At 35.8% G+C, this 26,587-nt stretch overlaps 1 protein-coding gene across 2 annotated transcripts in view; it reads left to right on the top strand.

Moving 5' to 3' along the window:
• Positions 1-23,840, top strand: part of LOC145987180 (uncharacterized) — a 46,977-nt gene extending 23,137 nt beyond the window's left edge. Inside the window, exons 2-5 of one of the 2 annotated variants that reach the window (XM_083121693.1) lie at positions 1,180-1,290; positions 10,483-10,609; positions 22,795-22,938; positions 23,673-23,840. In XM_083121693.1, the coding sequence (XP_082977819.1) occupies positions 1,180-1,290; positions 10,483-10,609; positions 22,795-22,922 (366 nt within the window). In that variant the 3' untranslated portion in view covers positions 22,923-22,938; positions 23,673-23,840. Of the gene's footprint in view, positions 1-1,179; positions 1,291-10,482; positions 10,610-22,794; positions 23,116-23,672 lie in introns of those variants that run through there. The other variant, XM_083121692.1, reaches the window with a different exon arrangement.
• The last annotated feature ends 2,747 nt before the right edge of the window (positions 23,841-26,587 follow it).

The raw sequence follows: 26,587 nt of genomic DNA, 5'->3' as shown, positions 1-26,587 counted from the left end.
GTTGTAATTCACTGTTGTACCAATAATAATGGTGAGATCTGTCGTACCTGTTATTTCAAGAAAATGGGTTCTCATTTAAATCTTAAATGAATAGCACTTACCAAAATATATTCCTTTTTTCAAAATGTCCAGAAATTCTGAATAATCGTAAATAAGTGAATAACTTGAAATATTTTCACTTTCATTTTTAAATTATCAGGAACTGAGTTGAATAAAATCACTTGGAAACAATTGGATTCTTTTCCATTCATATGCACAATTGCTAGCTCTAGTCTTCTTCAGTTTCGTTCATACTACCAGTAATGTTGAATTCTTTCATGAAAACACTGAAATATTGCAGTACGTCCCTTTTCAGCTTAAGCCGATATTATAGCAAAGGAAGAAGCTATCGGATGCTGCTTACAGAAGGGGGAAGTTATAAGGTCACTGAGAAACAAACTACAGAAACAAGAGAGACTTCACAGCACACAACTGACAATGGCAAACTGTCAGCAATAGGAGGAATTCTCCTCCTAGAAATATATCTTCCGGCTTCTGGGAAATCCACCCCTCTTCCGAGGTGTGTATGTCGCTTTGAAATTCAGGTCTACCAAACGAAAGATGAAACATACAATAAACCTTGAAATTCCTGGCACCTGGCTGGAGCCTACCGACTGACCACCGCCAGGAGACAAATTTACTAATCTGCTTTCTCTTTTCCTCTTCATCTATTGTTTGCAAGAATTAATGTATCAAAGATCAAAGATGGGCTTCTATGTCACAGCAGAAACTAAACTCTATCTCACTTTGAGTCCTAAATCGCCAATAATTTATGACACTTATATAGCAATTTAACTGTCGCAAAGTAACTGTAAAAGTAGTTGTAGAAGTAACTGTTAAAACGTTACTTCTATCGTAAAAAAGTAACTCAGTTACAGTTACTCACTTTTAACAGTAACTAGTTACAGTTACATTTTCTCAAAAAAGTAACTTTACTTGTAACTTAGTTACTTCCAAACACTGCTGTGTATATGAAACACAAAGATCTCTAAATAGCATGCATCTAGTATGTAGCCAAGACACTAGGTATGAACCTAGAAATCCGTTCCCTAGTAATAACATTTCACTTTAGGTAAAGTAGTTGCGGCAGTGGTCCAAATGGTGTGGCTATGCTGTTATGTTTTTCCTTGTTAATTTCAGATTCTTGGACAAGTTTGCAGAATGTACAACTGGTCAGATCCTGTGTATGAATTTGTGTCTGGGTTCAAGACAGATGAGCAAGGAACGCTAGAACTAGTACACAGTTGTAAGGTAAGGTTTCATATTCCTCTTTGGAGCAAGATTATAAAATTCAGAATGGAATTTCAATAGCAATACAGATATTTATATTTTGTTCAACCACTACAATACTCAGTTTGTAATCACTAGGCCTCGGAAGTTGATGACCTAAAAAAAAAAATCTATAAAAATCACCTGTAGAATGACCTTAAAATTATTAAAAAGTTACTAAAATGGTAAAAAAAAAAGGACCTAAAAATAATTTTTGCTATTAAAATGAAAGTTTGACTTTGTCAATAATTCCAACAGAGTAGTCTAATAATAATTAGACAAAACCCATTGTTTGGTGTTTTACTATTGATGCAAAAAGGGGGGGGGGGGCAATTAAGTGCTAATGTATTGTAGTTTCCATTATTTTTACTTCAAGGTTTTTCTGTGAAAGTCATTCACTTCCTTTCAGAGTTGACCTTACACGATATCAGCATCTAAAAATCAGTGACGTGCGGTGACGTCGACACTTGGGGTAGCAGTCAGTGGCATGCTCAGGAAGGGGGGGGGGGTTGTGTGGGTCACACCCCTCCCCCCTTTAGGGCCCACTATTCCTAAAAAAAGAAGAATGTCAATAACAGGAAAAGATTGCAAAATGATGAATGAGTACTAAAAAAAGTATATGCAATCCCCACCCACATTCGGAAATAAAAAACGATTTGATTTGAGACTAAGCCAGAGATCCTGGGTTCGAATCTTGGCTTGGCCATGGGTATTCTTAGTGTGTGTCCCTTCATCAATTTTATCGTACCAAAAGTGGCGGAAAATAAACCAAATCAAGCAATCAATCAATGATTTGATTTCATTTTTGTTACTTGGCGTCGCTTTTTTGTCACATTTTATTTATTTATTTATTAACCAGTCGCCTATAACAGAGCGAATGCTCCAATTACAATAGGCATTACAATTTGCTATATACAATATAATTTACATAAATATATAATACATGATACAAACACATAGTAATTATTACACAAAACCTTAGATAAATATGAATACAAAAAGTTATACAAATACAAAAGTTACACAAATACAAAAAATTACATACATGTAATACAAATTTTGAACAGAGGAGAAAACTAAAGGACAGAAGAAACAAAACATAAACAAGTAACAAACTATAAAAGCTTGAGAATAATATAGAAATTATACGAATACCACTATTTAAAATGAGAAACAGAAATAATCAATACAAAGCAAAAGTTCAAATTTGAATTCGTTTATATGTATACAAAATTTAAAAAGCTATAAATTGTATTTGAGACTATAAATATTACTCTAGAATTGGATCTGTTTTATTTGTATAGTATATCCAGTGGTCGAAAGTAGCGCGCTACTGTAGCTAGCTACAAAATTTGTAGCTGTAGCTGTAGCGGGGCTACATTTTGAAAATTGTAGTTGTAGCGGTAGCGAAGCTACAAAATTCCTGTAGTTGTAGCGAAAATTTCGCTACAGCTACATTTCTTCTCAGCATTTTGAGGTAAATTTTGAATGTGGCAACAGCATTAAAAAAATCGACAATAACGCTTACTATTGCAGGAGGTTCATAAAGACAAAGTCTATTACATGGAAATATGGATAATGTAGATTATAAATATATTGACTTCGCAGTATAGGTATCTGCGTAATTTATTTCATTAGTATCTTAATAATTCTAATATCCAGATAACTAACTGACATAGGTATATAAATATATTCCAGCTAACAGCTACTTTTTTTTAGATTTTGTGGAAATGCCTCATTTGTGGCTCCCCTGAAAAAAAAAATACCTCGTTTGCATCATCCCGGAACATATATTGTGGATATCCCTAGTATAAGAGGCAGCAAAATGTCATTAATTATGTGTAAAACACAACTTGCAGTGCAAAAAGGAGCGATCCATTTTCCACTAGAATGACAGCAATAGTGCCAGCAATCAATGGCTCAGTATGTTAACAGAACTCTCGGATTTACACATCAGTTTTCTCAATATATTTCCCTTCAGATTTTCTGTTACTTTTGCTAATCATGACAATGAAGATCAATGTTTTATTTAGTAATTATCTTATCTACAGTCAAGGGGTCCCGGGTTCGATACCCGGTGGAAGCACATAGTGGTTCGGATCCCACTTTAAACTTTAGGTCCAGTCCCGATTAGCCTTACTGTGCATAGAGTGGACTTAAAACAAAAAGTCAATCTATCTTATCTAGAGTCGCTTTCTGCCACTTTTGGCTAATGTGAGAATGACGAAGAATGATAAAAGACAATGAGCAGAGTGGGGAATAGAGGAGCAAGAGGATCCCATCCTCCAGGCATCTTTCCTAGTTTTCATTTGGAGTCCACTTTATGCACAGATAAGCAAATCGAGACTGGTTTCGAACAACTATGTGACTTAACTCAATATTTATTCCCAAGGAAAATAAATGTAAATAATTCTACCAAATTTTATTTGTGTATAGTTGTAATCATTAATTTTGTGTCATCCTAATTGCAATACTCATATATAAAATTTGAATTGATCTGCCGCTTACATAGGTACGTTATTCTGAAACACTATATTGAAAATAAGCAACTGAAGTAACTCTGCTATCAAAATTACCGAATGACGGGAATCATGATAATAAATAACAGAATCTATTTTCCAGTAAGTACAACTATCATACTAGGGTCTTCTTTGGAATATCCATGTGGTTGTTAATTTTTTTTTATGCAAAAGTAGCGGAAAAGTAGTGAAGTAGCGAGTAGCGAACAGGAGTAGCGTAGCAAGCTACTTTTTGGTAAATGTAGCTGTAGCTGTAGCGAAGCTACATTTTGGAAGAGTAGCTGTAGCTGTAGCGAAGCTACTTTTAAAATGTAGCATTCTGATCACTGAGTATATCTAATATGTTATTTAAACTATATAGAAAGTTTTTAATATTAAAAGCAAAATCCAAATCAATTTTGTTAATTGCGAAGATGATGCGATAAAAGTAATGAAGGGACAAACACAAAGAACACCCATGCTCAGGTCGGGGTTCGAACATGGAACTCCTGGTGTTGTAGCACACTGTGATAACCACTCCCCGTTGATTTGGTGTTTTGAGTCCACTTTATGCACAGAAACAAAACAGGTAACAAAACACACATTTTTGTAGTTTCTTCAATAATATTAATTTGGCTTCTTGAGTTCTGAGATACATTTTCATTCTACATTATCTCATTATTCACTGCAGAGTACAACACATAGGAACAAGAATGCGTCATCACGGGTTCGAATCCTGGCATGGATTGTTCATATGAGGTTCCTTCATCAATTTCATCATATCATTACACTCATCCTTTTCGCGATAACCAAAAGTGGCAGAAAAGCAAAGTAAAATAAACCAAACCAACAACAATATGAACGTGTGTTCTCTTGCCCAAATAAATACATCCGTTAGAGGCCAAGAGTAGTATATTTAAATAAAACACTACTAAAACGAGAGTGAGAGAGAGCCTGAGCACATATTTCTAATTTAATCATTATATATTCCATATTTGAAAAAAAAGAAAGAAAACATAACATTATTGTCTGCACATAACACGTTCCCATTTCATAAATAATAAAACTACATGCCATATACGTACATATTGTACAATGTGTAAAAGGTTGTGTAAATACAGAGAACATAAGTACTGCAGAAAATTTTACCCTGAGTTCTTTGGAGGATTTACAAAAAAAAAAAAATATATGAGAAACCAATCCCCTATCTGTCCTATAGGAGATAGACTGGGGGACCTGAAAGCCTGGGCTTTCAACCTTTGCAATGGGGGCGAGGGGGCATAGGAGGTATAGGTAGAAATCTTCCTTTTCCTTCAGCCGGCAGTTTCTACCTGGAAACTGGTAAGGCGGAGGAAGAGTGAGCTAGGGTATCCAGACAGCTTTGCCCACGGATCACACCGACGGACGAGAAGCACGTGGAAAAGGAAGTGTTTCATATGAACTGTGACTTTAACAATACAATAAATGTTGTGATTTGAATATAATTCGAGATGTGAGATTGATTGATCTATCTCTGCTAGACTAGCTACTCCTTAGTGCACGTCACTGCTAAAAATACAGTTGAGTTTCACGTACATCAGATTATATTTTTCTTTATATTGTGACTAAATCCCAAGATGAAAGTGGTTATAGCGGGCAGCAAAGGAACCTCAAAATAGGCTTCACACAAACAATTTTAGATGGTGAAGGAAAAATGCAATAAAGATGGCAAAAAATACTGAAAAAGGACCTAACCCAGCTGGAATTTTCTATTGGTTCCAATTGACATTTCAATTTGATTGAATTGGAATGAATCAGATTCAATCGGATGCCTAAAATAGGTATCTGAATGTATTGGTTTCAATTGGAATCTCAATTAGAATCATTGGAAAATAAAGACAATTTCCAATTGGTGAATTGTATCAAATTGTAAGTTTGTATATATTATAGAATCAATATGTTATAAATACATTTATTGTCTCAAAGCATAGGTAGTTTAATTCTTGACACCACATTTCCTGTGATTTAAAAGTTCATTGGAAAAACAGCATACTTTGAAATGAATTTCTGCTGAATTCTAATGCATGCTACTGAAGTCAGATTTGTCTTAACAAATACCCTAGAAGAACTCTTTTCTTAAGAACCAAGTGAACATTAAAGCAGCTAGTAGTAGGAATAAATACTCATATAGGTTCTTGTTTTTTGCAATATGGGATTTCCATGGTTATTCTTATGTGTATGTTATGCAATTGGAAAAATTAGCAATCTTTTGATCAATTAAGTCAATCTCGAAAGTGTTTTGTTTGTTTATCACTTTTTCAAATGTTGTGGGTCAGTTTCTTTGTTTAACCTAATTTGTTGCTGTTGTCGCATGTGTAATGGAAGAACAACATATCAATTTATGACTGAAGGGTAGCTTGTTTTTCGATTTTCTATAAGTGTGTTAAACACAATGAAGGAAGCTACAGAGTTAAAAACGTGTTCATATATTTTAAAAAAAATGTCTGAAAGTTTTTTTCTAAGATACAAATTCCACATGCTTTACCAGAGATTTATTTTAGTTGTTTTATGTGATTTCTCCATTGCATTTACAGTTGCATACATAAGAATTTTTCATAAGCAATATATTGAAAACAATAAAATACTTTCCAATAGAAACTGATTCATTACAATCAACTAATTGTTTCCAATTGACCAATCAGTTCCGATTCACCAATTGGTTTCAATAGTGTGTCTAAGAACTCATATTGGCTATCAGAACCAATTGGAAATATTTCCAGCTAGGAAAAGCCGAAAAGGCCTAAAAATGCAAAGAAATGCAAAATAAAAACAAGTTTTCTGGTTCTAACTTAAGGGAAACGGACACATATCAGGTTTAGCATTGTTTTCAAGGCTCAGAAAAAAATATGATTTTTCATCAACTTCCAAGCCCTAGTTAGTAATCACTGATTAACAAATTGTGATGAGTGTGCCAACACATAGTTTAATTTGTAGCGTTTAGAGGGGATATGCTCAGATAATGGAAGTTTATAATTTTCCAGAACCAGTTTCATTATAAAATTGGAAGCCAAACACATTAGTAGAGTGCTAAAAACCAAGAAATTCTCCCAGAGAGGGTCCACTAACTACTCTCTAAACATGTTTTATTGTGGTGATTTTTCAGACCTCATTATATAACAAGCTTTTTTTAACCCTTAAATGCCGTGTTCATACAAAAATGGATCACCACATATTTTTGCTAAGGCCCGGTCCATTTTGAGACCAAGCAGCATAGTAACATAGTACGCGTTTTCACACATTCTGTGATTCTGATAATGTTTGGAGATGCATGTTTCGATTTCTGCCTGAGTCTTGAAGTATGTCATCAGTGATTATAGTGAACTGTAATTTGATTCTGGTTATATTTGCTGGGGGGGAAGCCTGGATAATATGTGAACTGTACTTTGCTTTCATGGATTTTCAGAACATTCGTTTCTGTTCTTCAATTCTGATTCCTAGTGTTCCTTTCCTGCTTGCTGACAAAAGCTTGATCCTTCAACTTCTTGGAAGGCTGGTAATGGAATGGGGAGGGGGAGGGAGACATGTTTCTGCCATTACTATAAAGGGCAACAGTGTCATTTTTGACTGTCTGACAACCAAGTGTACATGCAGTTGTACTCTTGCTCTTTGTTTGAGGTTACAGACCAGAAGAGGAAATTGCTTCTGACCAAGTTTCTTCTCTAAAGTTTGCTTTCTTTGAGATCAGACCTGTGTTACATTCCTTCCTCAATATTTTGTGCTGTATCAGTGGCATACACAGGAAGGGGGGGGGGTTATGGTGCAGGCTGTGCCATCGAGATTTTTTGGGGGGGGATTTTTACCCTTCAAATAAAATAAAATTCAACAATTATATATTTTTCCAAAGTATATGTAAAAAATTTACTCCTTAAAGCACCATATTTAATCCATTAGATGAAGCAATTAATGAGTTTAACCACTTGCCTGATTAACCCGAGTTAACTCTGAATTTGTTTTTGCTTTACATATTATTTACCCAAGTTATCTCGTTAAAATCGTGCAACTGCAGTGCACTTTTCTGCCTACCCGGACAGACTCGTTTGAGCTTTAAAAGGTGTTAATTCCCATGTGTAGATAACTTGTCGAGGTACTGCTGCCATCTACCAGATTCCCAGGACACTTCGTAGTTGTCACCTTTCCAGTGGTACTTGTGGTCATTGTGTGAGTGTAGTGCCAAAACTTAAGAGAGTGTTTTTGTGTTGTGAATACATTCTGTTCATGTTTTAATGTTTTCCATCGTGAGAAGAACGACAAGATGAGTGACGACAAGCTTACAGACAACAGTGTAGAGGAGGAGGAGGAGGAAATGGACGTGAGTGGAAGTGATACAACAGTGAACAGTGTGTGTATTGACGAGACAGATACAGATAGTTGTGGTGGTGTACAGTCGCCTTCCAAAATCTTTGCCTTGGTATATGATTTGTTGGGAAAGGGGTACTGTTTGACAATGGACAATTATTATAACTCACCTCAACTTGCAGATCTGTTCATTTCGAAAAAGACTGATGTATTTGGAACACTGAAACGCAGTAGGAAAGATGTACCACAGGCTCTAAGAACAGCCATATTGAAGAAAGGTGAAGAAGTAGGATTGCAATGCGGCAAAGTGACAGTCATGAAATGGAAAGATAAGAAGGACGTGACATTGTTGTCAACCATCCATTCTGTTGAAATGATGACTGTAACACAACGTCACAAAGCAAAAATTAAACCACGAGTGGTGGTCGATTACGACAAAATGGGTGGTGTTGATCAGCATCTTGCTTCTTACGCCACACCAACGAAGCATGGCAAAAAGTATTATAAAAAGATTTTCTTTCATCTGTTGGATCTGTCTCTTTGGAATTCAACATTAAAATGTGAGGACATTTTATTTTCCACAGTTTATATGCTATTTTGAAACATTTGTAGTATTTTCCATGTATGTACGAGTTAACTCGGGTTAATAATTATGGAGGTTTTTTTAATAGTTTGGTAACCTTATTTCACCTTAATTGCCGATATTGGTACATTACAAACACACAATAAAAAAAATGTGTAAAATATGGACCATTTTTGGGAAAATAATGTGTCAGGCAAGTGGTTAAGGGTATTATCATAGGAGAGGGGGGGGGATATCCAACTCTTACATACTAGGCATTAATTGACATGCGGGTTCTAGAGGGGGTTCTTAGTTCTGAATTAAACATTGGGGGGGGGGACAGTATCCAACTCAAGGCAGTGACGACTCGTGGATTTTCTTGGGTGTAGGAAGTTATGGTAAACAGACTGAGGAAAGTTAAAGAGAATGCCATGGTGCCCCGTGAAATTATTTGCGTCCTATTAAATAAATATTGTTCGCAGTTTGCAAATATTTAGATCTAAAAATTTTCCTGCTCCCTTCGATCCCAATATGATTTCTTTTTTGTAATGCATTCTAAATTACCCGACAGAGAAGTAAGGCCAGATATATACTTCAGATTGTTGCTGCATGAACAATTCTTTTGGAAAAGGAACATGCACATTTGAGAGACAATTCTTTTGGGGGTAAAATGTATATTAAAATTGGATATTAAATTGAAATTACTATAATCCCCTTTTGATTAAATAAACTGTTAGGAAGTGTTAGTTAGAAATACACCTTTATTTAAAGATTTAACTGTATAATTCAATTTCTGTAAAATTGTTTCTTGGTTACTTATTGAATTTAGATTGGGGTTTATATTCCTATTATTATCATTTATGTTGTCTCAAGCTCTTCAGACTTGATGTTAAATAATCCTCTTTACAATCAAGCCTTTATGTATAATTCCTCTAATCCTACAATTGTACGGCTTAATCCTTCCACTGCCAAATTTAAGTTATATTTCTGCTAGGTTAATGTACAAACATTAGTTGCAAGCCTTGTGTCCTAATAAAAGACAATATTTCTTGTAAAGTGCATGCAATAAGAAGCTGGTCATAACTACCGCCACTATATTACTATTATTATTATTGGTATGTTTGTCCTGGTACTTCACCTCCCTCTCCAAATAAATATTTGTGGTTTCTCCTTTGCTCACAAAGAACACTCGTGCCCAGGCTCAAACCTGGAATCTTATCTACAAAGGGAAATATAATGTCTTTGCCCCCCCACCCCCTCAGTTTTGTCACCTTGCCCCCTGGTTTTGAAACCCTATGGTGCTGAACATAAAGTGCATAAAGTGGACTTAAAACACCATCTCAATCAATCAATCAGTGAATACCTCTCAGAAATGTCACGAGACGATTTTTAAACATAAACGCCAAGGAACAAGAAAAGGCATTTTATGACAAATCGTTAGCCTATTATTGGATAAAATTTAAAACAAATCTCCGGGATCAACCCACAAATTTCCTAAAACCATGCCAAAAACGAGTGGATGCACGAGGACAACATTTCCAACATCCCCCGTGACAATTAACGTGCTTACTTTGAATGTAATTGTAACTATTATTCCGAGAACTTGAAATCATTTTGAAGGTAGCCGTTTCCATAGTGAAGATATCGCACGTGATTTGACGAAAGTTGGCGTCCGGGTGCCATCAAGGCACCCAGGGCTGAACGGAGGACCCTGTATAAACCAAACAAACAACAGTTTTTCTGCACTTAATTATGTTTTGTTTTTTTTAAATTCTACAGGTAACTATACAGTTTTGTCCAGGCAAGATGTACACATTCCAGTCTCCAACACCTGCACAAACTCCTGATGTTGCAAAAATGATAGCTGCAGATTTTGTGCTCAATGAGATGAGCAGATATGTTACTGGTGAGTAATGGTTAAAGAAATGATGTGATTTTATTTCAGCAGGTGATTTTGTTAGAAAATACAATTTACTAATTCTTGGCTAATATTTATTGTTACCTCCCTTGGGTGCAGTTCTTTATATTTATGCCACGGCTAGTATTTACAGGGTAGGGTTCTTGTTAGAAATGAAATCAAGACAGTGAGCCTACCAATGGAGACAGTTAATCGATTATATTATATCTTTCTTTGGACATGAAGATTATAGTTGAGAACACATGAGAATATATTCATATAGTAGTAGTAATCGGACTTTTACAGAGATTTCAATTGCTATAGATCTTATTTGCTTGTCATCACTTTCACATTCACATTCACTTGTGTGGGCTTCCTACAGGATCTGGATCTGGACTTGGGCTTCCTTGTGGATATGAGCTGGGACTTCCTTCTGGACTCAGACTTCCTTCTAGATATGGACTTGGACTTACCTTCTTATATCACAAATCTTTTGCTTTATTGATTACCCTATTTGAGTCGATTAATCCCAGAAAGTTTTGCCTTGTATTTTCCCAATACTAATATCAAGTCCAATCTACTAACCCACCTTGGGTTGTCAATTAGAATGCATCACCAACTATACTGTTCTCGACCACAAGTGTAAACTTGGTGCTGTGGGTGACAAAGTGCTCCCAAGTCTGTGCAGTGATTGTGACGCACAGCCAAAAAGTGCTGTGGATCGCGACTGGAACGTGCTGCCACTGATGTAATAAAAAAATCCTCCAAGGGGATCCTAATAATCCAACAGATCAAAAATCTGTTAGGAGACACAAATTTATATCGGTCTTTTCACTTCTTTATATATTTGCATATGGGCACTTTGTTAATTTTGCCATTATCTTTATTAATTTGGTCATCTTTATATCATTTCTTTTTTTTCTACATCGTATTTTATTATTGTTCATCTTTCTAATTTACTTTTATGCCTAAATACACTATCATTTGTCTATAATACAGTGATCTTCCTTTTTACCTGCCTAGTGCTGCCATCTCTGTTTCACTTTAGCAACTATTTACAAGTATTAGGCCCATTGGGTACTTAACACAATATTCCTCTCGTTGGCCAAAAAAAATTGTCGTAATATATATAGATATAAATTTTTTGTCTTAAATATATACATATTTACGTGTCTATCCCTTGATTATGAGGTTTTCCTTCTTCTCTTCCATGCAGTTATATCTTCTGATATTGTCTAGATTCTCTCTTCTTTCTGCACTTGTTTCAATATGCTTTAGAACAGTGACACCCAACCTTTTTTTGCCCATGGGCCACATTAAGATTTAGCACGATCTTCGCGGGCCAGAACATCTTCTGACATAAATAGCATACAAATCGTACGGCGTCATTTAATTTCAGCTTTTAAATGCTAATATCGCAAACATAAGAAAATCCTTCACACATACAGACAATTAATATTTGTAAAAATAGCAAGAAGCCAAAATCAAATAATTAAAATAGTTTTTTGGTACTTACAATTTATTAGTGCAATGTTTGTGGTTGCTTTGCAGAAACTAACTTTTCAATGTCTGGTTCAAAACTTGACACACCAATCCGCAACACAGAATCAAGGTGTTCATCTATAATACAATTTCGGAGTAATGGTGTCACTCGTTTTAACACAGAAAATGTATGTTCACATAAGTACGTGCTAACAAACACTGAAACTATTTTCAGCTCTTGCTTCCTGATGTTTGGAAAATCTTCAGGTGATAGTTAAGCATAAAACTCAGTTAATTGTTGTTCGCGAAACTTGTTGTGTAGAGATGCCTGACATTGCAGTTCAATGAGTTCTAGTTGCAGTGTGGCTGTTGCAGTTGATGGATCTGCCGAAAACTGATTTTGAAAAAGACGTACTTCATCACCCAGGTCACAAAAATCGGAAAATCATTCCTTAAAGTTTTCTTGCAACAGCTTCAAAAGTCTGATTATTCTTGTCTTCGAAAAGGCAACATCAGGCTGTTCCTGAAGCAATGTCGGGCATGTCGGAAAGTGCACAAATTGATATTTTTTCACTTTGTTGTATGAATAATTGTAGCTTTGTTTCAAAAGCCTTGATGTCTGCATATACGCCCAAGATTTACTTTTACCTTGCAGTTTTACATTAAGTTAATTCAAGTGGCACATGATGTCGCACAAAATCGCCAAATTCCACAACCACGATGAATCGCTGAGCTCCGGCACTTCTTTTGATTTTTCTGTCATCAAAATATCAATTTCATGCCTCAGATTGAAAAAGCGTTTCAAAACCTTTCCTTGACTTAACCAACGAACTTCACTGTGATACAAGACATCTTCGTGTTCTGATTCAATGTCACTCAGAAACTCCTTGAAAGTCCTGTGATTTAATGCGTGTGATTTGATAAAGTTTACAGTTTCGATGACAACCTGCATAACGTGCTTTAAGTTTAGAACCTTGCTATATATATGTTGCTGGTGAATAATGCAATGCAGCTCGATAGGTCATGAACCGTTGCATTCAAGGACCTTTTGATGTATTTTGGCAACCAGTCCATTGTGACATCCCATCATACTTCGTGCACAGTCTGTTGTCACACCTACCAATTTATTCCAAGGAAGTCCCAAGTTTGTTAATTACCGCAGACACGTCCCGAAACAAATCTTCAGCAGTGGTGGTGCTATGCATGCTTTGCATTGCACCAAGTTCTTCAGTAATTTGAAATGCACTGTTTGTACCCCAAATAAACACTAATAGTTGGGCAGTGTAATTGATATCTGTAGACTCGTCAGAAGCAATCAAAAAGTCTTAGCTGCAGTTGTGACAGAAGGTTGCTTCCCAAATCTTCAACTCGTCTCATAACAGGATTTTTTTTATTACATCAGTGGCAGCACGTTCCAGTCGCAATCCACAGCACTTTTTGGCTGTGCGTCGCTATCACTGCACAGACTTGGGAGCACTTTGTCAACCACAGCACCAAGTTTACACTTGTGGTCGAGAACAGTATAGTTAGTGACGCATTCTAATTGACACCCCAAGGTGGGTTAGTAGATTGGACTTGAAATTAGTACATTACATGTGAATTGAAGAAAGCTAGATCCAGCAAATAAAAAAATATCTTTTTGAGATACCGACGCATGATGGGAAATGAAGCTAACTGTTGGCCCATTTTGTCAACCCCACCCATTCCCTTGTTGTATTCTGTTACTGTTCTTGGCTTTAAAAAAGGTTGACTTGACTTTCTGTTTAATTTCCCGGTGTTTGTCATGTGATAACATGCAAACAGGTTTTCTGTCTATCCATTTGAGAGCTAGCACGTGATGACTGTACAAAGCCGATGCCTCACCTCTCTTCAATTTCACTTCTTTCAGTTCGACAGGCATTTGTTTTCTGGACATTCTGACTGTGCCTAAAACATTGGTGTTGGCATTTAAAAGTTTATTGCACAGTGTTGGGGATGTATACCAATTGTCTATATATAATGTATATCCTTTGTGGAGAAGAGAATCCATCAGATCAAACACAACACGCTCATGTTCAGGTACTTTTTCTGCAGTAACCTTTGCCCCTGTATAAATTCTGAATTGGTAACAATATCCACTAGAAGATTCACATAATTTATAATACTTGATTCCAAACCTTGCTCTTTTAGTTGGGTTGAACTGCACAAATGAAAGTCTCCCTCTGCATTTTACAAGGCTCTCATCAATGGCAATATCTTGCTCTGGAGTGTACATGTTGTGAAATGTTTTGTTTATGTAATGTACAGGTTGCCTAATTTTGCATAATTTATCTTGGGGGTCAATGTCCTCATTGTTTACAAAATGCAGATATCGCATAATGAGAAGAAATCTCATGTAGGGCATAACAGTTGCAAAGAAAGGAGTTTCTGTTATTTTCCTTGTGCTCCAATAACTCTGCAAACTTTCTTTTTTTACTTGTGACTGGAGGACACACAGACAAATGAAAGTTTTAATTTCATCAGCAGTTGTGTCAAACCATTTTCTTTCATTACTGTTCCCTGACTGAGTTTCTGTGTCTACTTGAGTTTCTATTTTGCTTTTAGCATAAGAATTTGTCTCATTCGAAATATTTTCCCAGATATCTTGTTTTAAAAATTTGGAGAAAACCTCACTAGCTGTAGGACTAACCCCTAAAGATCGCAAAACAATATTATCAAACCCAGGAGTACCTGAAAATGCTATTTTCCTAGGTAAATCATTTGGGGAACATGAAGAACTCCACTTCCACGATTCTTCCTTGCTCTTCTTAGCAACAGGTGATCCGCACCCGTTACAGGCAACACTTTCACAACTTTCATCCCCACTTTCACTGCCTGAACTTTCACTCTTGATAGCACTAGAAGATCCACCATCATCACTTTCACTAACAAATTCCAAATTATCTTCATCATCGCTCTCCAAAAGCAGGTTTTCGATAACTTTATCATCCACAAGCCTCTTGCGTGACATGTTTCCAACAAAGGACAATCAACCTTTTGTTTATATGAGAAATAAAGCAAACGAAGCACCTCAGTAGTATGAAAAAGTTAGCAATACATTCAACAAGAAGTCTAGTGTAACATAACTGTCAGCTTCTGCCATCTGTTGGCAAAAAGAAAAAATACAAGGACAAATATAGCAGGCTGGCGATTCGACGACTAGATAAGTTAAGCGTATGTCTTGCAAGACCATCGATACGACGACTATACTAAAGTGCAAGCTATCTTGACAGTGACGTCAGCTGGGACCGCACTACAGGTTGATGCGAAACCATTGTATCACTCCGCGCAAAGCATGAAAGATTCTCTCCGTCACAGTTGTGTCTCAGAGTCCGCAGAGAAAACACACAGGAGGAACGGAACGTTTTTGTGTACAGCTGATCGAGGGTTGGGTCGGGTGGGAGGTGGGGGCTAGTAAACTGCTCGACTTCTGACACCCTTTCAATGTTGCCAAACTTACATGGACGAAAGGTCATTGAGTTCGAGTGCGTCTGTTGTGTATGTTGTTTGTACCGAAATGAAGGGCAAAACCGTACATAGTGAGAGCCGAGAGGTGATTTCCAATGTTGTTAATTTTTTTGACAATGAAGCAAGAGAAGGATGTTACACGTTTCCGGTCAATCAAGCTACAAAGCGTGCGGCGGCTGCAGTTCAAATGTCGGACACTTTCATTAAGAAAATTAGAAAGGAAGGAAATTCCGGGGGGAAATTTAAGACACCAGGTAATCACAGGTCTGCCGAAAAGAGTAGAATTGTTGTAGACGACTTTGACAAGTGTTTGATTAGAAGAACTATTGGTAATTTTTATACGGTTGAACATGAAGTGCTTTCGAAATTAAAGAAAGAAATTAATTTTCGGGGTAGTCGTGAAACTCTTCGCAACATTATTTGCAATGACTTAGGATTATATAGTATTATATACTATATATATATATAGTATTATATATATATATATTAGTTATATCAGCTAATCAAACCCAACAAAAAGCCCCAGCAATATCGGGTCGACACTCTTGCAGCAGAAAACGGCCACACCGTACTTCGTCTTCCACCTTATCATTGCGATCTAAACCCTATTGAGTATGTTTGGGGTATCATAAAGGGTCGTATTGCATCACAAAATGTGGTTCGTAATTTGGGCAGAGTACTGCAAGTTGCAAGAGAAGAATTTCAGAACTTTCCCAAACAAGACTGGAATCACAACCATGACAATAGATTTTATTGTCATTAATTATTTAAATCGGGAATCGTCACGAACGCTATCCATACTTCTTCAACACTGACCGCGCCACCCTGAACGTCGCGTTTTGCGGCAGGTCCACCAGAATTTCATCTGTCAGAGAACAGCTGTGAGGCATCGTGGCAACAGCGTGCCATTTGAGAGCAAAGAAAAAGAAAAATTTCCCCCATATTCTCGTCTGCTGCAGTTCACCGCGACAGAAACAGGTGGGGGTGGATTTTAGTTCGCATATTTTCCGGGTGTTTTCTCTTCTTTGCTGAGCAGTATATATAATTTTAACTTTGACTTGTAACAAAATAATCGTGCCGAATACTCTACATTTCAACAAGTTTTTAAGTATCTAATATTTTTAACACATTTATATGCTCTGTATACGCTGTTACGTGTTTTCATTAAGGAACTATATTTTTGTGCTCAAGCCTCGCGAACTTTCCGTTCAAAGGCGCGTTGCCATCTCATATTCATTATCCGATTCCGTGCATTTTCTTGTATTTATACATCGTGCTCGTTTTAATTGCTCTTTATTTTACATGATTCCATTCTAAAAGAAACCTCGCATTGCGACATGTTGGACTTCCTTCCCTTGCATTTCAAACTATTGAAATTATTTCCCTTGTTTGTCTTTTTTCTTAGTGCAGACAGTGAAAGTATCAACGATGGAAGTTTGCAATGCTGTTACTGATAGGTTGCACCAGAGGTTAGGTAAGGCAATGGGTTAAAGATAGGTTGAAAAAACTTTCACCATTGCATTTCTAATGAAATTCTAGCCAGATTTGATTCAAATATGACTGCCATGCGAGAAACTCGGGGTGGGTGATTTAAGGTCGGACTTTTTCCAGCATTGTCCCCTCATAAATAGCTCTAGGGCCCACTCAGCCTCAAATCAAATGGCACGGGGGGGATAAAGGTGGCTACAGCATGGTACTGATCACATCACCTCCAAAATGGCCTACTTCGAAGATATGTGGGGCCCACATCAGGGTTGGCATTTTGCCTGTTTTTTTTAAAAAAAAAACCAACCTGGGTGGGTGTTTTGGTTGTTTTTTTTTTTTAGATAAAACCCAATAAAACCTGGGCAAAACTTTTTTTTTTCAGGTTATGTTTATAAATATATATATATTTTTTTAAAAATGAAATACATTTTTCTCTCATAGTAATATATTGGAACATTAAATTTGTATTGTTTTAGTTCACTGAATCAAAAACTATTTAATATTTTCTGTTAACATAGTTAAGAATTGACAATCAATATTTCACACCTTGAAATGATTAAACTAAAAACATACATAACCAGTGCCGCAACAGACCATTGAGGGCCCAAGCCTACCTACCAACTGCTGGCCACACTCCCACCTGATCCTAATCTGAGGTGGAAGATCATCCTACCAGTTGTGGTCAGCACGAGGAACCCCCAGTCATCGTTGTAGGTTTTCATGACCCGGTTCGTAGCTCCCCAAATTAATCATGATGGTGTTCACCAGTCTCCTACACAGGCCGAAATCTCAGAAGAGAAGCTTTTACATTTCCCCAAGGAGACTCAAACCTGCACACGTCCCATAGCCAGAGCCCAAAGCACGAGCACACAGCCACAGTGTGGGACAAATGATTAAATTATCTAAAATACTATGTTCTGAAAAATTTGACCAACAGTTAGATTCTACTCTTCCTGGATGGCGTAACAGTTAATAGATCTGATCAGTTCCCTGGGTTGTGCATTGCAATACTATACTAATTGGCACAGTTGTGGTGGTTTAGTCAACCTCCGTGGCAGAGTGGTTAGCACAGCACACTGCAAAGCCAGGGGTCCCAGGTTAGAATCGTGGTTCGGATGTGGATGTTTGTTTGTCCCAATGAAAATATGGAGAAAATAGAGAGAAAAAGGGGGATACTACTGCTTAGGGTATTACAAAAAAAAGTTAGACAGGCTGTCTGACTGCTCATGCAGAAGACCCGGATTCAAATCTTTGAGTGGGTGATCTAAGGTGGGAATTTTTCTGGTCATGTCCCTGCATAAAGCAGCTCTGGAACTCACCCAACCTCAAATCAATGGGTCCTGGGAGGAGGGGGGGGGGGTAAAGGCAACCGGAGTTTGGTTGTGATCACATCACCTCCAAGATGGCAGAGATCAATGTTGGGCCTTACCCCCATATCACATGAATGTGCTTTCATGGCTATAGTTATGCACAGGGAACTTTACCTTTACAACATACGGTAGCTGCACACACACACTTTTTAAATCTACTTGAATACAGTTTGTTCACAGTTGTGTTTTCTCATAATTTTTTTGAATGTTTCAAGTTTAAATATCTCCTCCGTGTATTAACCATGCCAAAATTATAAAGCTGACATATTTAATTGTCTTGACTGATTTCATCCAAATGGAATACCATATCCATCCCCCAAAATATCTGGTTGCTATGAAACTAACAGTTCCCAAGAACAAAACACCAGTGACCCCAATTTGGATCCCAACACATATATGCACTATATTAAAAAAAAAAAGAATTGTGAAGCCATAGCTTAAGAAATGCCCTAAAATATTTCAGTCTCTCTTCTAAATGTCCATAAATGTAGTTTAGGCAGATATTTGAATGTGGCATCAGAATTTGGAGCTACCTCAGAATATGAAAAATCCATTTTTCATCCACCATCTTGAAATGCTTTCAACAAATGCAAAATAAAATCATTCCCTTGATGTATCTAGTTGCGACATGAATTTCAGCTTAAGAACTCTAAATTTACTACAGATATTGTGGTCTCAAAATTGGTGACTTTCCCTAAACCACACACTATAGTACAGAGTTTTTATTAAAAACCTCTCAAGCTCAAGTAATGTCCTAACGTAGCTGAGACTTGACAATTATGACAATTTGCTACACTATTTTCAGAAAGTTTCACGGGAAAACAATAAGAAATAGAGCAAATGTAATTTGCAACTTACTTGAATTCTGAACAATAAATATTATGAAGATGACAGAATGTTCTAAAAAAAGTGAGAGTAATTTTTGAGAACTAGATATTTAAATCATAGGAATAAAAAATGGGATGATATGAATGAAGGAAAAGCCCAGTGGCGTATGCTGGTTTTAACTAGTGGGTAATCTCCGACACTTGATTCATTCACCACTCCTGAAATCTCCATGCAAATTTACCTCAACATCCATACAGGATTTATGAATATATGTGTTAAAAATTTTACCTTATTGTTGCAACCACTGTCGAATAATTGTTGTGATTGCACTTGCAGTTAATCTACGTTTAGAATTTCAAATAATAAAATAAGAAAATATAATAAATCTATAAGAAAAAACCTGTAACAAAGAATATGAAAGGAATGCGGTAGTGAAATAAAAACCCTCAATATTAATTGAAGTGTAAAATTCACGTTACCCCAGTACCCAGTTACTCGTACATTCCCGATTTTTGTTTTTATACACGGAAGTTTAAGTTCAAGACCTGTGGTACAAGAGACTCTACTGGCCTACCTACATGGACGTCCGCAGGATTATTTCCAGGGAGGGACAAGCAAGGTAATTTTTTTCCAGGGGGGCAAAGGACATATATTTTCCTCCAAAATAGTGATGTCCTCTCAAAAAACACTATTTCACTCTAAAATTATCATGTTTCTTCAACGAATTTATAATAATTAACATAAATTACTGTGACTGAAATGAAACTATGTGTGAAATATATAATTTTAAGGTAAACATTCATTTTCCAGGGGGTCCGTGGCCCCCCTTGCCCCCTCTTCCGGACGCCCATGCCTACCTACATTAACTATTTCCAATTTCTCGGAAAAGATCCCGTTCCAAATATTTTCACACGCAAATATTGTATTATATCCATTGCCTTTAACTTTAGTAAACACAGAACTAGCACGAATACCTAACCACTAACAGCTAAACAAATATTAAATTCTCGAATCGCTACAACACACATTCAATTCCCTGCGCCAATCTTCTATTGTGGTTCATTCCTGCTTGACACAGAATTAAGTTCCCTATGGATGCTGAAAAATTCCCTTTCCCAGCTTTATATTCCCTGCGATGAGCGAGGTTCTATAAGTTGGAATCATTGCGTTTTTTGTTTATATATTTTACATTCAAACATCTTTTATCATTATGATCATTATTAATCTAAAGAGGGGGGAAAGCAACTTAAATTACCTAATATATGTGTATACGTATATATATAATTTATTTCTGATAGCTTTCCCTTTTAAAAATTATTCATTTCTGTGAAAGAAATACTCTCACTGGTTTTGAAGGTTACAAAGAAAGTAATCACGGATTTTAAAATACAAAAATGAAAAAGTAAGCATATAAATAGTTTAATTACTTCATTAATCGATTGATTAAATTGTTATTTGACGTCGCTTTTCTGCCACTTTTGGCTAATCACTATGAGTGATGATATGAAATTGATGAAGGGACATTTACCAAGAACACCCAGGCCGGTATTGGAACCCTAGAGCTCTGGCGTCGTAGGGAGTTGTGCTAACACTCCGCAACGGAGGTCGGTGTAATTTTTTGAATTTCAAGTTCAAATTTTAATTTATTTAATTACCTTCATCTTCAATATAAAACTTTTTTTTTTATTTTGACAATATCTGTGGAAATAGCAGAGATCAGAAAGACAGGAGCAAACGTAAAATGAGATTGAGAATTAACAGAATAGGTTTGCAAATGTTGTTCAGATTTCCCTGTTTCTCGCGCATTTTCAGATGTATTTTCTCTACTTTCCTTTTCAGTACGTAATTTGTGAACCCAGAATTCTGTTTCCAGAGAAATTTTCCTGTCGTAAACAACACAGCTGCTACCTACGATACAAAGGCCATCGGGGAACAATGGCAGAAGAGGGTGCCAGCCAAGGGAACGGCAAAGACTCTGGGGTGGAGAGTGCGACCGATGGACTCTCCTCCAGAAGGAGCTTACCCTTGCCACGGAATAACCGCACCTGAGAAGCAGTGTTTCCTTTCCCTCCCTCCTGTCAAGGGAATTTACAGGGAGCCGGCGGAATCTCACCCTGACGTCACCAGATTCCACCAGCTGGAGAAAAAGCCTCGCGGACATTCCGCGGCAAAAGGTTGAAAACATTCGCGCGCTGGGAGCACAGAAATATGTGAATCAAAGATTGGTTCGGAAGAATATTGCGAAGAAATAAAAAACATCTTTTTAAAAAATTATAGCCGGGTCATCTCCGATTACCTAGGTGACCCAGAGTATACGCCGCTGGAAAAGCCATGAACATATCCTAATTTGAAGTGCTTCACATTAACGGTGCTACAAACAAGTCCACCCTCTGAGGGCCATGGCGTGCCAAGAAACTTTTCTTTGAGTGACCCATGGTCTGCACATCCAATCTTTGCTATTTTTTGACTTTCGAGACTGGAGATCGCCACATCATCTTTTCAAATAGCTCCTCAATTGTTCTCACGGTGCTGGGTCACCCCAGTCCCGCTCGCTCCAAAGCTACAGTGCTAACCACTATGCTACATGGGAGCCCTCTTCACAGTAATAGGTATGATTAAACTTTTTAAAACGAGAGCATTACGTGCTTTGGAGTACCAAACACTCGGAAGACGGTTCCATCTTACTGTCAAAGAAACCCTGATGTGGTTGTAAACACAAAGGCTTGAAAAGAGCGCAGCAGACCTTCAGAACCTTCATGCCGACTCTTCTTTTCAGCTTTTCTCAAATTAACTACATTGTAAATTCCAAGAGTATGGAGCAGCACACCCTCAAATTTGTTGTTTCTTCTGAGCGGTGGCACGTGCCGCACGACCCTAACGGCAGCCTTGCCATCAGCACACCACTACAAGTTTCTCGTCATTTCTCTGGGGAACCCCTTAATATTTAATTCTGTTTTCTTTTTTTATTTACATATCTCTGAAAGCATTACATATTTGTAAGAGTGTTTAATAATTTCCAAACGTAATGTGAAACTTCTGTTGCACAGGCACGTTAACATGGCCTTTCCTCAATACACAAGAAGGATCATGTTCATGAGCTAGGTGAGCTAATGTCTTCAATATGTAGTCTCCTGGAAACTCTGTGTGTGTGTGTGTGTGTGTGTGTGTGTGATAATCAGATTTCTGAGTGATTATCATTTCTTCAGAGAATTTGCATTCTGATAATTTCCATCAAGAAACAAGCAAAGTCGAAACAAGAGACTGGTGTTGGAGCTTTCCTGCACTGTAAAAGGAAAAATGGGTACACCATTCATTTTCCTCTCCTTTTTGGAAATTTTATTATTTTACCTCTAGAAGTGCAAAATTTTAAAATATATCCAACACCTGTTTCTGTCATGGCAACTGTAGATCCAGTTCAAATGAACCTATCTGAAGATAAAATCAACTTAAACTTTTTGTTATATATTAGGTTACTTTAACAATGATAATATTGTTAATAGAGATTATTTATTGCAGTACAAGACTTTTTGGGTTATTTTTCAGGTTGTGACCGCTCACCTTTTGCGCAGTATCCAGTCAATCAAGATAACCCTTTGCCTGGAGCAGCAGTGTTTCCATCCTATCCAGGCAGCTTAAATATGCAGGGACTATATTTCCCAACACACATGTAAATGTGAGATCGTAAAGGTATAAAGGATATATATATCCGATAAAAGCAAAAGTTCCATCCAGTGATAGATTTGAAAATGTCAGCTAGAAATAAGAAAGCATATTTTCATATATACAAAAAGAGCATCATAATAGTCGAATCATGTTTAAAATGTAATATTATGTAGCAATTACATTAGTAACTATCAGTTTCTACACAGGAAATAGTATGCCACTTAAGGCATTGAAAAATTGTAATGCATTGGATGTACTGAAAATCAGAAATAATAATGAATGTTATTATTGTAGTCTTTCCATGAAAGTGTTGTTAAAGATGTGAAAATAATTATCTGAAAAAATCAGAATTCTAAATTAGGTAAATTTGATGAGACCTTTTATTATTAAAATGTATGACAATTTTCATTCTATCTATAGTATAAAAACATTGGTCAAGAAAGATTTCAAAGATCAACATGCACTTCAATTATTCCTTTAGCTTATACGAAAAAATCATGCCTCTGTAAGGAAGAGAAGAGCCATCCATTTCAGTAAAAATGCATTACTGTTCATTAATATGCCAATCGTACAACTACCAGAATCTTGAATAATGGAGTCAAAATTTAGTTTTACTTTTTTCTTGATAATACTGTTGGCTAACATCCTTCAAGTCACGACATCATAAGTCATTTGTTGCAAACTTGAATCTCACACTTTTTTTTTCGGTATTTTATTTAGTAATTGAAATATTTTGATATTCTGCCTCTCTATATAAGGTTCTACTGAACTTGGGAATTGGAGTTTTTCAACTATGTCTCTTGGTTTGAAACAAGAATGCTGATGCCCTTTCAAGTTCTACTGTGTAACTTCAAGCTAGTATTTTATTCTGTAATTTGCAAATAATACTTATTTGGCTTTTGTGTCTGTTGTGTTTTTTTTTTAATGATATGCTAGGATATTTTATTCCAGTTGAGTTTTAAATATGTATGTATTTTTTATGTTTACATAAACAGAATATATGTAAAGATTGTCAAGTGAAGCCTCACAATAAGCATTTTAAAATTAGTTTTATAATCATGCTGAATATTGGGAGTTCCAAAAATTTTATTTTGATTTGTGTTATTTAAGAGGTTAAATTTTTACCAATTTTATTTTTCCTAGTATATTGCCAATAATTACAACTATAATCATATCTGAATAGATTCCCAGTGTCTATTCATTTTAATACCAGTAATGAAAACATCATATCTTGAAATGAACAGAAAAGGATATTCAATTTAAGAAGGAAACAAAATTTATTTAATAGAGCTCTCTTGTCATTTTATTGATGTAAGTTGACATTGTGGATGAGAAATTTTATAGCATACAAACGTAGGTAATATACCTAAATTTTTACACAGCACAATGCTGCTTTATATTGAGAAAGCTAATTTTTGGAAGAAAATGTTGAAATAATTAATATTTGTCATTTTAAAATTTGTGAAATGAAGTATTTGTTAATGTAGAGAAAAATTAGAATTATGACTTCAGTTTGAATTAATGATACTTTATGTATAATCATTTCTATCACTGGAATTTACAAAGATTTCAATAAGTTAAAGAAGACTGAAATAAACACTTATGTTAGTTTATTTACAAAAAAAATCATATGCATGTTAGATATAGGGAAAAATATACTTGTATAATACTATATACAAACATATATAATCATAATATTTTAGCAACTGGATATGCATACATATCCAATTGTATGATCTGAAAGGCAAGAATATTTGTGATCTGTTACAAAAGCATTTTCTACATTTCAGTTTAACTTTTGCTACTATTTCCATTTTGTTTGAACTTACATTTGCATGCATTTTATAGTCACTTTATAACAATTTGATAGTTGTAAGTTTTGTCTTTTTTAAAGAGACACTCTTGTTGTTCCAATACAAGAGTGATGAAACTTAACACATTCCAGTTGTCAGAGAAGCTTCATTTTGTTCTTTGAGTTAAGTATTCACTGCCAGTTCTCAGGTACATAGATATATGCAGCATGCCCCAATAAGCTCATTTTTGGGGACATGCTAAATAAAAGTCGATACCTTATTTGTATTAACCAATAACGTATGTACTTGAGTTACAAGTATGGCATTTTGGTTTTTGTTCCTATAGAGATTTATTTTATGTTAATGTTCTTGTGATTTGTTTTATTTGATGTAATAGCATTTTTATCCAATAAATACTGGAATGCAGTGTGAGTTAATTTTTGCTGTTGATATGTTATTAGATATACAATAGTATTTGTAATTTGGTTACTTGGTGTCGCTTTTCATTCTGAAATTCAAACTCATATTCATTCTGTTGTTTATAATATGTAGATTGCTGGAAATTTCTACTGTTTTCAGTAGACAAATTCTACTGTTTTCAGATGTCTTCTACTGTGTACTGTGAAATGAACTGAAATCCTGTTGCAGATCTACTGTACTCTACAGTAGGACTACCGTACTGAAAAAACAATGTAAATAATAATGAATAATACTTGCTACAATATATTATAAAATTATTTATTGACTCCAAGAATAGACAAATTAATTCTTGACACCATATGTTCAGTGATTTTGAAGTGAATTGGAAAAACCGTACATGAACTGAAATTCTACTGTTTTTCTAATGAATGCTACTACTGAAGTCAGATATATCTTAATGAATAAGTTACTACAATACTTTCTTAAGAAATAACTCAACCTTAAAGTGGCTATGAGTTTGAATACATGATCATATAAGTTGATCTTTTTTTCAGCATAGAATTTCCATGGTTGTTGTTATATCTGTGTAATGCAATTGCAGAAAGGATCCATTTTTGATCAACGTAGTCAACAGTGTTTGCTTGTTTTAATTTTTTAAGCATTGAGGGTCAGGTCTTCATTTAAACTAATTTGTTTCTGTTTTTGTGTGAATATAGGAAGAACAATATGTCAACTTATGTATAAGAGAGTATGTTTTTTTAATTTTCTACAAGTGTGTTAACCACAATGAAGCTACACACTTAAAAATGTGTTCACTTTATTTGATTTCTTTGTTGTGTGAACGCATTCCTAAGTAGCAAGTTCCACATGCTTTACCATACATTTATTTTAGTTGTTTATATGGTTTTTCCATTTCATTTTTAGTAGTATCGATAAGAAAATTTTCATTACTGACAAGAGTACTGTTTTCAGACAGCAATATACTGAACACAATAAAATATGGTAGTTGTACAATTATATTACTGAAAACATTAAGAGTACAGTTCAACTACTTAAGATAAAGGAAACAGTTGAACTACTAAAAACAGTAGAAAACATTAGCAGTACAGTTCATCTACTGAAAACACTAGCCTACTAAAAACTGTAGAAGACCGTATCATTACAGTTCATCTACTGAGAACAGTAGATGTTTCAAAACACACATTGATCTACTGAAAACAGTAGACAGAATTTTCAGTAGCAGAATTACTTCTTTGCAAGATGACCTGTATCCAAGTTTGTACTTTACTTTTTACTTTACCTTTACAACAAGGACGTATTTAGGGGTTGTCCAGGGGGTCCGGAGCCCCTGAAAGATTTATCAAGTACTAAAATTAAATAATGAAAAATATATTATTTTAGCCTTTGTAGTATAATTTCCTTTGAACTTATTGGAAGACAAGGATTACATTGGAATCATA

Source organism: Lepisma saccharinum, chromosome 4 (genome assembly GCF_977018435.1).
Source record: "Lepisma saccharinum chromosome 4, izLepSacc3.1, whole genome shotgun sequence".
Taxonomy (NCBI): domain Eukaryota; kingdom Metazoa; phylum Arthropoda; class Insecta; order Zygentoma; family Lepismatidae; genus Lepisma; species Lepisma saccharinum.
This window is presented reverse-complemented; position numbering and strand designations above follow the sequence as displayed.